Source organism: Myxocyprinus asiaticus, chromosome 24, assembly GCF_019703515.2.
Source record: "Myxocyprinus asiaticus isolate MX2 ecotype Aquarium Trade chromosome 24, UBuf_Myxa_2, whole genome shotgun sequence".
Classification (NCBI taxonomy): Eukaryota; Metazoa; Chordata; class Actinopteri; order Cypriniformes; family Catostomidae; genus Myxocyprinus; species Myxocyprinus asiaticus.
Genome location: NC_059367.1, coordinates 12,999,168 through 13,012,201, shown reverse-complemented (window position 1 = coordinate 13,012,201; position 13,034 = coordinate 12,999,168). Strand labels below are relative to the sequence as shown.

The following is a 13,034-nucleotide window of genomic DNA, read 5'->3' as shown; positions in this document are numbered from 1 at the left end:
ATTCAACTAGCATATCTGATATGTATTTAGGTCCTAGGCTATTGAGCGATTTATAAATGAGTAATAGTACTTTAAAATAAATTCTAAATGTAACTGGTAAAGACCTGAGGACTGGAGTAATATGCTCCGATTTTTTGGTTCGGTTGAGAATACTGGCAACGGCATTCTGAATGAGTCTAATGGTCCGGCCTTCACTTTTTGTGAAGGCCAGTTAGTAGTCCATTGCAGTAGTCTACCCTACTGGTGATGAATGCATGAACAAGTTTCTCTTAAGTCTTGACGGGATACAAAACATCTAATTCTGGCTATATGTTTTAGATGATAGTAGGCTGATTTAGTTATTGCTTTGATGTAACTACTGAAAGTAAGGTCTGACTCCAAAATGATACCAAGATTTCTTACTTGATTTTTTTGTCTTTAGGATGTTGGAGTCAAGGTATGTATTCACCTTTTGGAATTTCGCCTTTGTTGCCAAATACAATGACCTCTGTCTTGTCATTGTTTAACTGAAGGAAGTTTTGGCACATCCAACTGTTAATTTCATTAATGCACTGGCACAGAGAGTCTTTGGGGCTGTAGTCATTTGGCGATAGGGCTAGATAGATCTGGGTGTCGTCTGCATTGCATATAATTATTTCATAATTTGGTCTAGTGGGAGCATGTACAGGTTGAACAGGAGCGCTGCAAGAATTGAGCCTTGTGGGACTCCACACGTCATGGATGTCCACTCAGATTCATAGTTGCCTATGTTCACATAGTAACCCCTACCTTCTGGATATGACCTGAACCAGCTGTGAACTTTCCCACAGAGCCCTACCCAGTATTCCAATCTGTCTAGGAGAATGTTGTGGTCAACAGTGTCAAAAGCAGCACTGAGATATAATAATACCAGCACTGATATTTTGCCTGAATCAGTATTTATCCGAATATTATTAAGGATCTTTATGAGTGCCATCTCTGTGCTATGATGCGGTCGGAAACCAGATTGTAAATTGTCCAAGTAGCCATTCAAGATTAAGAATTTGTTCAGCTGATTGAAAACAGCCTTTTCAATGATTTTGTCTATGAAAGGAAGATTTGAAATTGGTCTGTAGTTGTGCAATATTGACAACTGCAGTTTTCAAGGACTTCAGAAATGTACCTTAAATGAGTGACACATTTACTATTTCTAACAGATCTTTTTCCAGACAGTTAAACACATTTTTGAAAAATGTTGTGGGGAGTGTGTCAAGACAGCAGGTCGAAGTATTAAGATGCTGTACTATTTCGTCCAGGGAATGGATGCTGTACTATTTCTTCCATTTTAGGGATTTTTCCTAGCTACAATCGCCTATGGCTTGTTTACTGGGGGGTTGTGAGCCTTTATTCTTTGTAAAACTACATTTGAACAAGTATTGTGAAATGTGCTATACAAATATATTGGTTTTTGGAGATTTCACTCATTGGATTGCCAAGAATCAGATCCATTGAGGATATGATTAATTAGATTGAGGAATGAGGAAAAATGCTTGCTCCTTTAGTGTTTTGTGAGCTGTTATGTCTTGTCTTATGGCTCAAAGCCCTCTTACACACACATTCATACACTGATCTTTTTTAATGTATCAACCAACCTACAATTAAAGCTAGTAAACACAAGTTTACAAATTAACATTTATTTTGTATGTAATTGAAGAACAGCCCATAATATATAGTGATGTAATATAGGCCAGCAATTGATTTCTTCATAAAGTCCCTTGATGGCAAAATTATATGTTATACCTACAAATGTCTTTTACATAATTTAATACCTACTAATATGTATTTGTACACCTCATCACACTGTACTATTTGTGTATTCAAATGATAATCATAGTTATTGTGCATTATTTAAAGGGATTTAGTTCACCCAAAAATGATAATTCTGTATCATTCTCTCAGATTCATGTTGTTCCAAACCCACATGTCTTTATGGAAAATAGAATTGTATTGTGACTGAAAAGATCCAGTTAACATTCCCCTACTGAACTTTTGTTTTGAACTCTATAGAAATATGTTTACAGAGTTGAGCTGCAGGAATATCTAGTTAAGAGAGAAAAGTGACTGCAGCCTACCTGCAACATGGGACCATAAGGAATGTGACAGATCACACACAAACTGATGGTGCCCCTGTGTATACCCTACACTCTGCATCCATAAATACTAGTGCTGTCAGTCGATTTTTAATTGCGATTAATGCATAATTTTTTTGTAGTTCATCGTGATTTATAGCAGATTTTGAAAGTGCTGAAATTTGACACTAAATATACTTCTTGTCTTGTCATAATGCATTTATTTCCTTCTTAGGAAAGAAAACAAAACAATATTTTAAGATATAATAGTTTATTAACATATTCCAAACAAAGCCTTCCACAGTATAAAGATAGAAATGCACTAAAATAGCACCAATTCAAGTAATATTAAACATTTCCCAAAGTCTATATGGGAGTTTGGGCATTAAATCTCTTAATCTCTCATCCTCCACAATATTAATCAACCTGTAGCTATCTGCTTTGTTACAGCAATCGTGAAGCTGCGTTCATGATTTGTTGTTGTATCTTCAGAAGCAAATCGATAGGTCTGTGTAAAAATTAAATAGATCATTAAAACTTTATTAACTTTAAAAAAATCGCTTCCTGCCAGCAGTCGACACATCACGTGACGTAAGCACAATGGCGCGTTCACGTGAGAAGTCGGAAGCATGCTTTGTTTACAACAGAGGAATGAACGTCATGCGAGAGTTAGGTAGTTGCAAACAGCAATCGAGCGCTGGCCGGAAGCAACAATTTAAAAACGCTTTAATTATCGATTTGTTTATTACAACAACCTATCAGTTTGCTTCAGAAGACATTCATTGATTGACTGGAGTCATGTGGATTACTTTTATGCTGCCTAAATATGCCTTTTGGACATCAAATAGCCAGCAGCCTGATGGAACCCATTTACTTGCATTGTATGGACAAACAGAGCAGAAATGTGCTTATAAAATTTTTCACTTCGGTTCTGCTGAAGAAGGAAAGTCATACACATCTGGGATGGCTTAAAGGTAAGTAAATCATGAGAGAATTTTCATTTTTGGGTGGACTATTTCTTTAAGAGCTCCTTTCCCCTTCACTTTATCTCTGACATTGAATCACTGTTGTGTGTGTTTGTAGTGTGTGTGCGTCAGTATAATGACTCAGGGTAGACACATCGCAAAGATTCCGCCCTTCCAACAAGTGTTTATGCTGGTTTATGCTTTATTATTGTATGGTAAATGCGTTAATCGTGATTAAGAAAAATTAATGAGTAAAATATTTGTAATTAATCACATGCTTTAACGTGTTAATTTTGACAGCTCTAAAAAATTGCGTCCAGAGATACTACACAGATCGACACACTCCTCTTGGCATTATCATGGCAGTCATGTTCCCACTTATTTCCACCATGGACATTACACATACACTCACTCACTCACCTGTGCCTCAGTGTGTTTGAGGGTGACATCAGTCTCACTGCTCTTGTATCTAAATAGAGAGGCTCTTGGGGGATTCTCTGCAACAGAGATCTGTGTCTTCACACTAGCACGAAAGGAGATGATTGTAGGCAGTGTGAACTTTTCTGCAGACTCTCAGAGAGACCTGCTGTGTGAGCTTGAGCTTCCTGTCCAGACATCACACCTGATCACTAGTCCTATGAGCTAGTTCACAAGCTGTTGTTTTCTCAGAGAAGAATCAATGTTCAGAACATTATCAGTATTTCTGTATGTTACTAAATGTGTTTTTATATATGATATTTGTACTGTAAAATTCCAAAGACATTTCAAACCCATATGACTTTCTTCCGTCGACCACAAAACGAGTAATTTTTAAGACTGTTCATGCTGATCTTTTTCCATACAGTGAAAGCATACTTTAGCTAGTGGCTATCAATGTCCAGGACAAAAACAGCGCCATAAAAGTAGTCCATATTTCTAGTGTTCTTAAGCTTTGTGAAAAGGTTTGTGTGAGGCGCAGACCAAAATTTTAGTCATTTTTCATTGATAATTCTCTCTTCTGCTATAGATTTAAAATGTAATGCATTCCCTTATATTCAAAACGCTTGTCAAGATGCATTGCAGCAGGTTTGACATCATTAACACCAAATGCCATTAGTTCTGGTGTGTCTCATTTACATTTATGCATTTACATTTATGCATTTGACAGACGCTTTTATCCAAAGCGACTTACAGTGCACTTATTACAGGGACAATCCCACCGGCGCAACCTGGAGTTAAGTGCCTTGCTCAAGGACACAATGGTGGTGGCTGTGGGGATCGAACCAGTTATGTGCTTTAGTCCACTACACCACCACCACTCCTATACAACCAACTGCAACTCAACAAGTTTGAATATATGGAACAGCAAATTAGATTTGAAAGCTCTTGTGAAGATGAACAACATTATTCAGTGAATAATAACTTAAAATTTATTCTGTTCCTTGCAGAAAGCTATCATATGGCTTATAATTAATGCACAATTAATCGAAAAAGGAATCACGATTTTGATTACGACTGCCTCAATTATGTAATCGTGAAAATTGACGATTACAGCGTTCAGTTTAAATCTGCTCGTGTTGCTTCAATGGTTTCTATTTACAACGTGTTTTTGCAGCGGTTGAGTATTCTAACCAATCACTAACATGTCCGTTGAGCAATGAAACGGCAATGGCCAATCAGAGGCTCTTAAATTAATCCTCCATCCTATCAGTAATGACAACTGATACTAATGCGCAAGTTTTAAACTGTCTGAATGCCCAGATGCTTACTTTATGTTCCACCTCTGTTCGTGGTGGCACACGAAAATTAATACTGAAGAAACATCACCTGACACTCGAAAAGAAGCTGTAGAACAAGAGTGAAAATCACTTTGGAATTATTTTGGATTTATTGCATATTGCACAGCTCGCTTTGAACGTAGATGTTAAATACACTGCAGATGAGCAACACAACAAAACTAAAATGCTCCCATTCTAATCAAGGCATAGACACGGTATAAATTATTTATTTATTATGCTGATTAGACAGCTTTGTTTTTAATGAGAGCATTCACGAGAGTGCAGAACTTTGTGCGGAGCGTCATTGAGCTTGTGTCGTAATGCAGGTCTCAAACAGTGTAAACTGCAGTGAGCGACAGCAGTCATTGTAATGGTAGAGTTTGTCGCGTTGCTCGATTTCTGTGTACAATTTATTAAAAATGTAATAACAGTTTTGTTTTGTCATGTTAGTAAGTAGGCCAAGTCAAGTCGTCATTTTTAATTGTATAGCGCTTTTCACAACACACATCATTTCAAAGCAGCTTTACAGAAGATCATGCATTAACAGAAAATTAAACTGTAATATCTATAATGTCTTAGTCATCATTGTGTAGTTTGATAAAATATGATTGTGAATTGTGTTTAAAAATAAGTAATTAAATAATAATTGTATTTATAACCCCAGTGAGCAAGCCGAAGGCGACTGTGGCAAGGAACACAAAACTCCATAAGATGTTGGTTAATGGAAAAAAATAACCTTGGGAGAATCCAGGCTCACTGTGGGAGCCAGTTCCCCTCTGGCTGACATCATGAATATAATGCCAATATTACTTATGTATAGTGCAATTCTTGGTTTAAAATTATTAAACTAAGTAAATGTTAAGGGTCAGTGTTTAAACAAACATTTTGTATGAACTGTAAGATTAATTACTGATGTCTTTGAAGTTCATCCTGGATTAATTGCAGAAGTTCACATAGATGCAGTTGTCCTTGTTAGTTGGCTGATGAAGTGTTTTGATGGCAATTAATTGATAGTCTATGTATTCCATTTCAAGAGTGTAGTCCATCATTAGACCGAGGTGATGTAGGCAGAGATCAGTGAGGTGCATCGCAGTTTAACCGGCAGTACATTTCGGTGAGGTCTATCCTAAGTCCAAGGTTCAGGCAATGGCATATAAAGTATCCCATGTCTTATGGTTGGAGTTGGTATAAGTTCATCCTCTGAAGTCCATCGTAATAGACTGAAGTGATGTTTGGCTGGCTCCGACTGCTATTAGTCATCATCACTCAGTGACACGTAGCAGTGGAGTCCAACACAAAGCAGGAATGGAGCTGGATCCAGCCGGTTCTGGTGACCTCAGGATAGGAGTCCTGAGATTGAGACAGGGAAACAAATAGAATAATATTAGCATAGATGCCATTCAATTTATTGCATTTACAGGCCAGTGTAAATTTGATTTGTACAAAATAGCAATATAGTAATTCAGCTTAACTGTTCTAAGTTTGTTTTGGAGGTGTAGCCAACATAAAGAATATGGCAAGAATAGCATATTTCAGGAATCACTGTCATTGTTATCACGTCTGCTGTAATAAGACGCATTTGCCACGCAGCTGGTATTAGTAGATTTAACATTTTCACGAATTGTACAAACTCCGATCGCAAATGACTGTTTTTAATTTCCAAAGTGCAACCACTGAGGCCAAAAATGAGATAATAATCACGATTACAATATCAAGGGCAATAATTGACAATTATGATTTTTGCTATAATCGTGCAGCCGTAATATGGCTTCAGAAGACTTGAAATATAGTGCACAAGACATATGGATCACTTTTTGTGCTTTTATGATACTTTGCCCTTTTTTGGAGCCTTGCAGTGTCTGGTCACTATATGCTTTTGTGGTATGGAAAGACATACTGTCATAATGATGACATATAAATAATGATGATCTGTTACATGTTGACTTAAATGGATGTGATGACTGTCCCTTATGTTTACAGGAGAAAAGGAATGTGTCATTTTGGAGTTTATCACATTAAGACCAATGCTTTTCAGAATAGCATTTACTTATGATCACCTTTTTCTTCGTCTCCCTCTCTATAACTTTCAAATCATCTGTCCCTCTTCTCTGTATTTATGTGATATATGTTAGGTCGGAGAAATCTGACCTGTCAGTGGCTCTTCAAGACTGCATGGCAGCACTGGATCTGTTCCTGCAAAACGAATTTGATGAGGCTCTGACAAGACTTAAGAGCAGGTAAGAATGTGTGTATATATGAGTCTATACACTGCTTGATCTGTTGTGTTTTACTGTTTTTGTGTAAGCTGTAATGGTTACAGAGGTGGGAGAGTTTCTAGGCTGGGATCATTCATGCAACCTTCAGAACACAATAAGGCTCTATAAGGTGCACCTTTTGTGTGTATGAGTGTGAGGCAGAGAGACCTTGGATTGTATGTCAATTGTATGATTCATAATCTGTTTGAATCACTGTTCTTAAATCTTTAAATTTAAATTGTTTTGTTGAGTAACAGTGATTAGTGGAGATTGTTAAAGCAAGCCTAATTTGTTCTAAACACCTAACCCTACAGTATTACATCTGGCATGTAATTTGTCCTGCATAAATTATACCTTATTAAGGTGAGGTTTATTATTGGAGTTTTATCACTTTAAAATCCCATAGACTTAGATTGATGTGATTTTATTACTTTATTACATTGAAGGAGGGGACTGTTAGCAACCACACAGAAATGCCCTAGCAACTACCCAGAACATCCTAGCAACCACATAGCAATGTGCTGAAAAACATTGCATTACATTTTCTTCAAATGTAAAAATCTAGTTACACTTGTTATCTTTGTTAGTTTGTGTATGTGCATTTTTATAGTGTGTTTTAAAATTTAGAGTGCTTGAACCTTTGTGTTGTTTAGTATAATGAGGTGTAGAGATTACAGAACTAGTTGAGGTGTTATGTAATATGGTCAGTCTGGACTTTTTGCCTTGAAACACAATGAGACTACTATTGTTGGTGCCTTCCCTCTTAAAGTAGTGTGTTTGTGTGTTGCAAATGTGTTACACAATCTACATGTACATATATTTATCCACAATTATTGGGTGATTCTCAGGAAAATCTCACAACCTAAAACCTATGAAATTAGTTCAGCTCTCTTGAGATTTACTTCTACACCGTTTCTTGTTCTCACACCACACCCTGTTTCATGCGTACTGTATGCTGTCTTAAAGCATCTCACATTTCTGTCTTCATTACTCGAAGCTATGGATGGGTGTGTATCTCTGTATAAAATATATCATTATTCATCCCATTTTGTAATTTTTCCAAATAGGCCTTCATGCAACTTATTGTGTTCTGTAAGGGGCCGTTCATACCGAAGGCATCCTTGCATTTAAAAAGCTAAATGGAGTGAAAAAAAAAAACAGAATGCAGGTGCCTCAAGACACATTTTAAAAAGTTATTTTTAACTTGATATCGTGTCTACACATTGTGCTCCTGAAAAAATAGCGAGATCCACCGGCATTATCAAAGACGTCCGTCTAGGACATGTTTACTTAGAAAAATGCGTTCAGTGTGAATGGCTCCTAACTCTATTACACTGGCTGTGAAAAATTGGTCAAAAGTAATAAGTTCCAAGTACCCAGCCAAAGGGAACATTAACCCTTTAAGCTCTGAGTGTGTTTTTAAAGATCTCCTGTTTCAGTGGCATACCCAAAATTAAAGGCTTATAACTAAAAAAAACAACAACAAAAACAAACAAACAAGGAGCGTCAAGTGTTTGGTATCATTGTAAAGAAAATGTTCCAGAATTTATAATGATATAGATTATGATATATTCTGAGTCTCTCTACCTAAGAAACTACTGAAAAATCACACAAAAAATGTAGCCAAAAATTTACTTTTTATTTTTATTTTTCTGATTTGACATTATATATCTGTAACAATTCAAGGATGGCAAAGGAGGAAGCTGGGACCGGCTTAACAAACACGTAGACATTTATTTTACAACTTAAAAGACAATATCAAATGCACTGCTTCCCTGCAGTCATGTTGCACACACACACACACACACACAACTTCATGCATCTCTCTCTCTCTCTCCTCCGGCTGTCTGGATCGCCCTTTAAATCACTCTCCGCTCTCACTGCAAACACAAAACAGCTGTTAGAGGTGATTTCCAACAGGTCCCAAACCTTACCGAACTCACTCTCTCGGCCTTGCTCTCCACAGATGTCGCTCGGCCAGGGTTAGGACCGCCCACTTGATGACCAAACACTCCTTCTCGATTGGGCTGTACTTAGTCTCTCTCATCAAGAGTTTGCAAATAATGTACAGCACAGGGGCTCCTCCCCCTCCACCATCTGGGACAATACTGCTCCCAACCTCCTGTCCGATGTGTCCGTCTGCAAGATAAAAGGGAAAGAGAAGTCAGGAGAGTGCAATAACGGCCTGCCACATAGTGCAGCTTTTAATTGCATGAATGTCTGCTGACACGGCTCCATCCACTGGACCGGATCTGGTGCCCCCTTTTTAGTGAGATCAGTCAGCAGGCTGGTGATGGTCGAAAAATTAGGCACAAACCTATGATAATAGCCAGCCAGCCCCCGGAACTGTCTCACCTCATTTTTGGTCTTAGGTCTTGGGCAGGCTGCAATCGCCGCAGTCTTATCAATTTGCGTCCGCACCTGTCCATGACCCAAGTGGAAGCCCAGATACCGTAATTCCACCCACCCAATTGCACACTTCTTACGGTTTGCCGTGAGTCCCACCCATCTCAACGACTTCAGGACAGCCCTCAGATGGTGCAGGTGCCGCTGACAATCATTACTATTAATGATGATTCATCCAGATAGGCAGAGGCGTAAGCAGCGTGTGGTCTGAGGATTCTGTCCATGAGCGCTGAAATGTAGCTGGGGCCCCGAACAAACCAAAAGGGAGGGTGACAAATTGGTGTAAGCCAAATGGTGTGGAAAATGCAGTTTTTTCACAGGGCATGGGAGTTAAAGGGATCTGCCAATATCCTTTTGTCAAATCCAGTGTCAAATAAAAGTGAACCGCACCTAACAGATCGAGCAGTTCATCAATACAAGGCGTTGGATACGCATCAAATTTAGACACTGCATTGGCTTTTCTATAATCCACACAGAACCGAACCGAACAGTCACTCTTCGGAACCAACACCACCGGGCTGGCCCAGTCACTGTGGGGTTCTTCTATTACCCCCATATCTAGCATGGCCTTTATTCTTCCTGAACTACTTTTTTTCTTGTGTTCGGGTAATTGGTAGGGACGACTGCATACCACTACCCCTGGGGTCGTTTCGGTATGGCACTCTGAGATTCATACGACCAGGAAGAGGTGAGAACACGTCTGAGAATTCTCCTTGGAACCTGGCAACCTCCGTGACTTGTGACGGTGAGAAGTGGTCTCTGCAAGTGGCCAGGGTGACTCGATCGATGGCTTTTAAGTTCACCTCCGGTCCGAGCTCCTCCATCTCCGGAATCACCATCGCCAATGTCACGGGGACCGCTTCTCTCCACGGTTTTAGGAGATTGAGGTGGTAAATCTGATGTGCTCCACCTCTATCCGTTTGTTTCACCTCATAATTGATTTCCCCAACCCGCCGTTTGACCTCAAAGGGTCCTTGCCACTTGGCGAGTAATTTAGAGCTTGATGTGGGGAGTAATACAAGGACTTAATCTCCTGGTGCAAATTTATGTAGCCGAGAATCCCTATTATACAGCCGGCTTTGACATTTTTGAGCCTGGAGCAAATTCTCCTGTGTTAATTGCCCCAGTATGTGGAGTTTTGCTCTCAGGTCAAGAATGTATTGAATTTCATTTTTGCTGTTTGAAAGTCCCTCCTCCCAATTTTCCCATAGGACATCGAGCATGCCGCGTGGTCGACGCACGTACAATAATTCAAATGGCGAGAACCCTGCGGAGGCTTGCGGGTCCTCTCATACTGCAAATAACAGGCTCGAGCCGCTTGTCCCAATTTTGAGCGTCTTCATGCACAGACTTACGAATCATATTCTTTAGTGTCTGATTAAATCGTTTGACCAAGCCATCTGTTTGAAGGTGGTAAACGCTGGTCCGATTCAGTTTAATCACCAATAATTAATACAGTTCGCGTAGTGTACGTGACATAAACGTCGTGCTCTGATCAGTGAGGATTTCTTTCAGAATCCCCACTCAGGAGATTATTCTGAAAAGTGTCTCTGCAACACTATGTGCTGATATGTTGCGCAGAGGCACTGCTTCCGGATATCGTGTTGCGTAGTCCACCAGAACCAAAACAAAGCAATGCCCATGTGCCGTCCCCTCTTATGGCCCGATGAGGTCCATGCCAATTTGTTCAAAGGGGGGGGGAATGGTGCTCTTGGAGTGGCCGGTGGATTCACCAGCTGACATTCACTGCATGCCGCACACCATCTGCAAACATCCCCGTGAATGCCCGGCCAATAGAAATGGGCCATTAGACGGTTTAGTGTTTTTTCCTGCCTTAAGTGACCCACCATTGGATTAAAATGAGCCGTCTGGAATAGCATTTCCCGACGGCTTTTCTGTACTAACAATTGGGTTGTATTTTCTTTTGTCTGAGCATCCTGTTTCATTCGATACAACCGATCCTTGATAATTGAAAAATACGTATTTGCGAGTGCAATGTCTGGCTGGAGACATTGGCCATCAATCACATTCACTTGATCAAAGGCGTGCCTAAGGGTCTCGTCTCGTGTCTGCTCCAGAGGGAAATCCCCTGCAGGGAATCCTCTAAGGGCAGGGAAGCCAGCACTTCCTTCTCCCTTACGTCATCCTGACACAGAGCTGATGTAGACGGCCCCGGCGCCGCCTCCCCAGCCAGTGCATCGCAAACCACACACCGCGACACTCTGTTACAGGACCCATCCACACAGATTTCCCTCAATAAAGCAGTAAATGCCGGCCAATTCATACCCAAGATTAGTGGATGGGTGAGGTGGGGACTAACCGCAGCCTCTACACTATGCTTTTGTCCCCGAAATTGAATGATGACCGTCACTAACGGGTAATCGTGAATATCCCCATGCACACACCTTACCTTCACCCGCCGGCTTGTATCCAAAGCCTCACATTGATTCAAGCTTTGGTGAATGGAGGTTTGATTACAACCTGAATCCACCAAGGGTTGATATGTACCCCCCTTTATACTCCCAGGTAACCGGTATGCTCCTGCTCGATCGGGGGCGGTCTGTAGCGCGTCAGGGACCCAGACCAATGTCTCCACCTTCATCGTGGGGCATCGGTCCTGGAAATGCCCAGGACCCCTGCAGCTCCAGCAGACCGGCCCAGACTTGATGCCCACACCCGTGGCAGTGGATTCATCAGCCTGTGGGGGAGAGCGGAGAGGGTTAGGGGAAGCCAGCGGAATGAATGGCCCATGGGACTGGGGGACCAGTTCTGGGGAAGGAATTCCCCGTTTCCTGGGAACAGGAACAGTATACGGGGAAGGGGAGAGGAAGGGAAGGGAGAAAGAGGGTGAGAGAGAGAGAGAGAGAAAAAATGGCTCACCATCCCCTGGATACACAGCTATATCAGCCAACTGGATCGCCCCCTCCAGTGACGCCGGATGGTGGCATTGGACCCACTCCGCCGTCCCCTTCGGCAGCCAGGAGACGAACTGCTCAAGCACCACGATGTTGATTACGTCGTCTGCGTCGCCCTCCTCCTCAGTTGGAGCTGTTGTGCGAAGGTGAACGGGCGTTGGTATGCCACGAGTTGGGCTTCCCCAGACAGCAGTGGTAGCAGATAGACCACCCACTGTGAGCACGGCCACTTCAGGGCTCTGGCTGTGTGCTCGAAGAGCTCCATGAAGGCCTCCGGATCATCCTGAGGTGCCATCTTCACTTGATTCACATGGGGTCCTGCTGCTGCTGGGATTACTGCTGAAGCCCCCTCCTGGGGCAGCAAGCTCCGCAACACCCGCCGGTCCTCTGCTTGAGACTGGAGGAGCACCTCGAAGTGCTTTTCCTGCTCCATCCTCAGCTCCATGAGGGCCTGGTGTTGTGCTTGGTGGATGCTGGTGAGGGACTTGAAGACTTCTTCCAGCAATGAGGACGTCATGGCAGAATATCCTTCCTCCTTCCTAGGTTTCAGCACCACTGTGACAAGGTTCTTTCACTCTCTCAAGGAGGAAGCGGGAGACGGTGAATCAAACTCAAAAGGTATCTTTATTTTTGCTCACTCTAATGTTTT

General features: G+C 41.3%; 1 protein-coding gene across 3 annotated transcripts in view; it reads left to right on the top strand.

The window, feature by feature from the left end:
• The window catches only part of LOC127415253 (tetratricopeptide repeat protein 39A-like), a 51,563-nt gene that overhangs the window by 13,852 nt on the left and 24,677 nt on the right, over positions 1-13,034 (top strand). For all 3 annotated transcript variants that reach the window (XM_051653928.1, XM_051653929.1, XM_051653930.1), the window contains one exon: positions 6,942-7,046. In XM_051653928.1, coding sequence (XP_051509888.1) covers positions 6,942-7,046 — 105 coding nt within the window. The remainder of the gene's footprint in view (positions 1-6,941; positions 7,047-13,034) is intronic.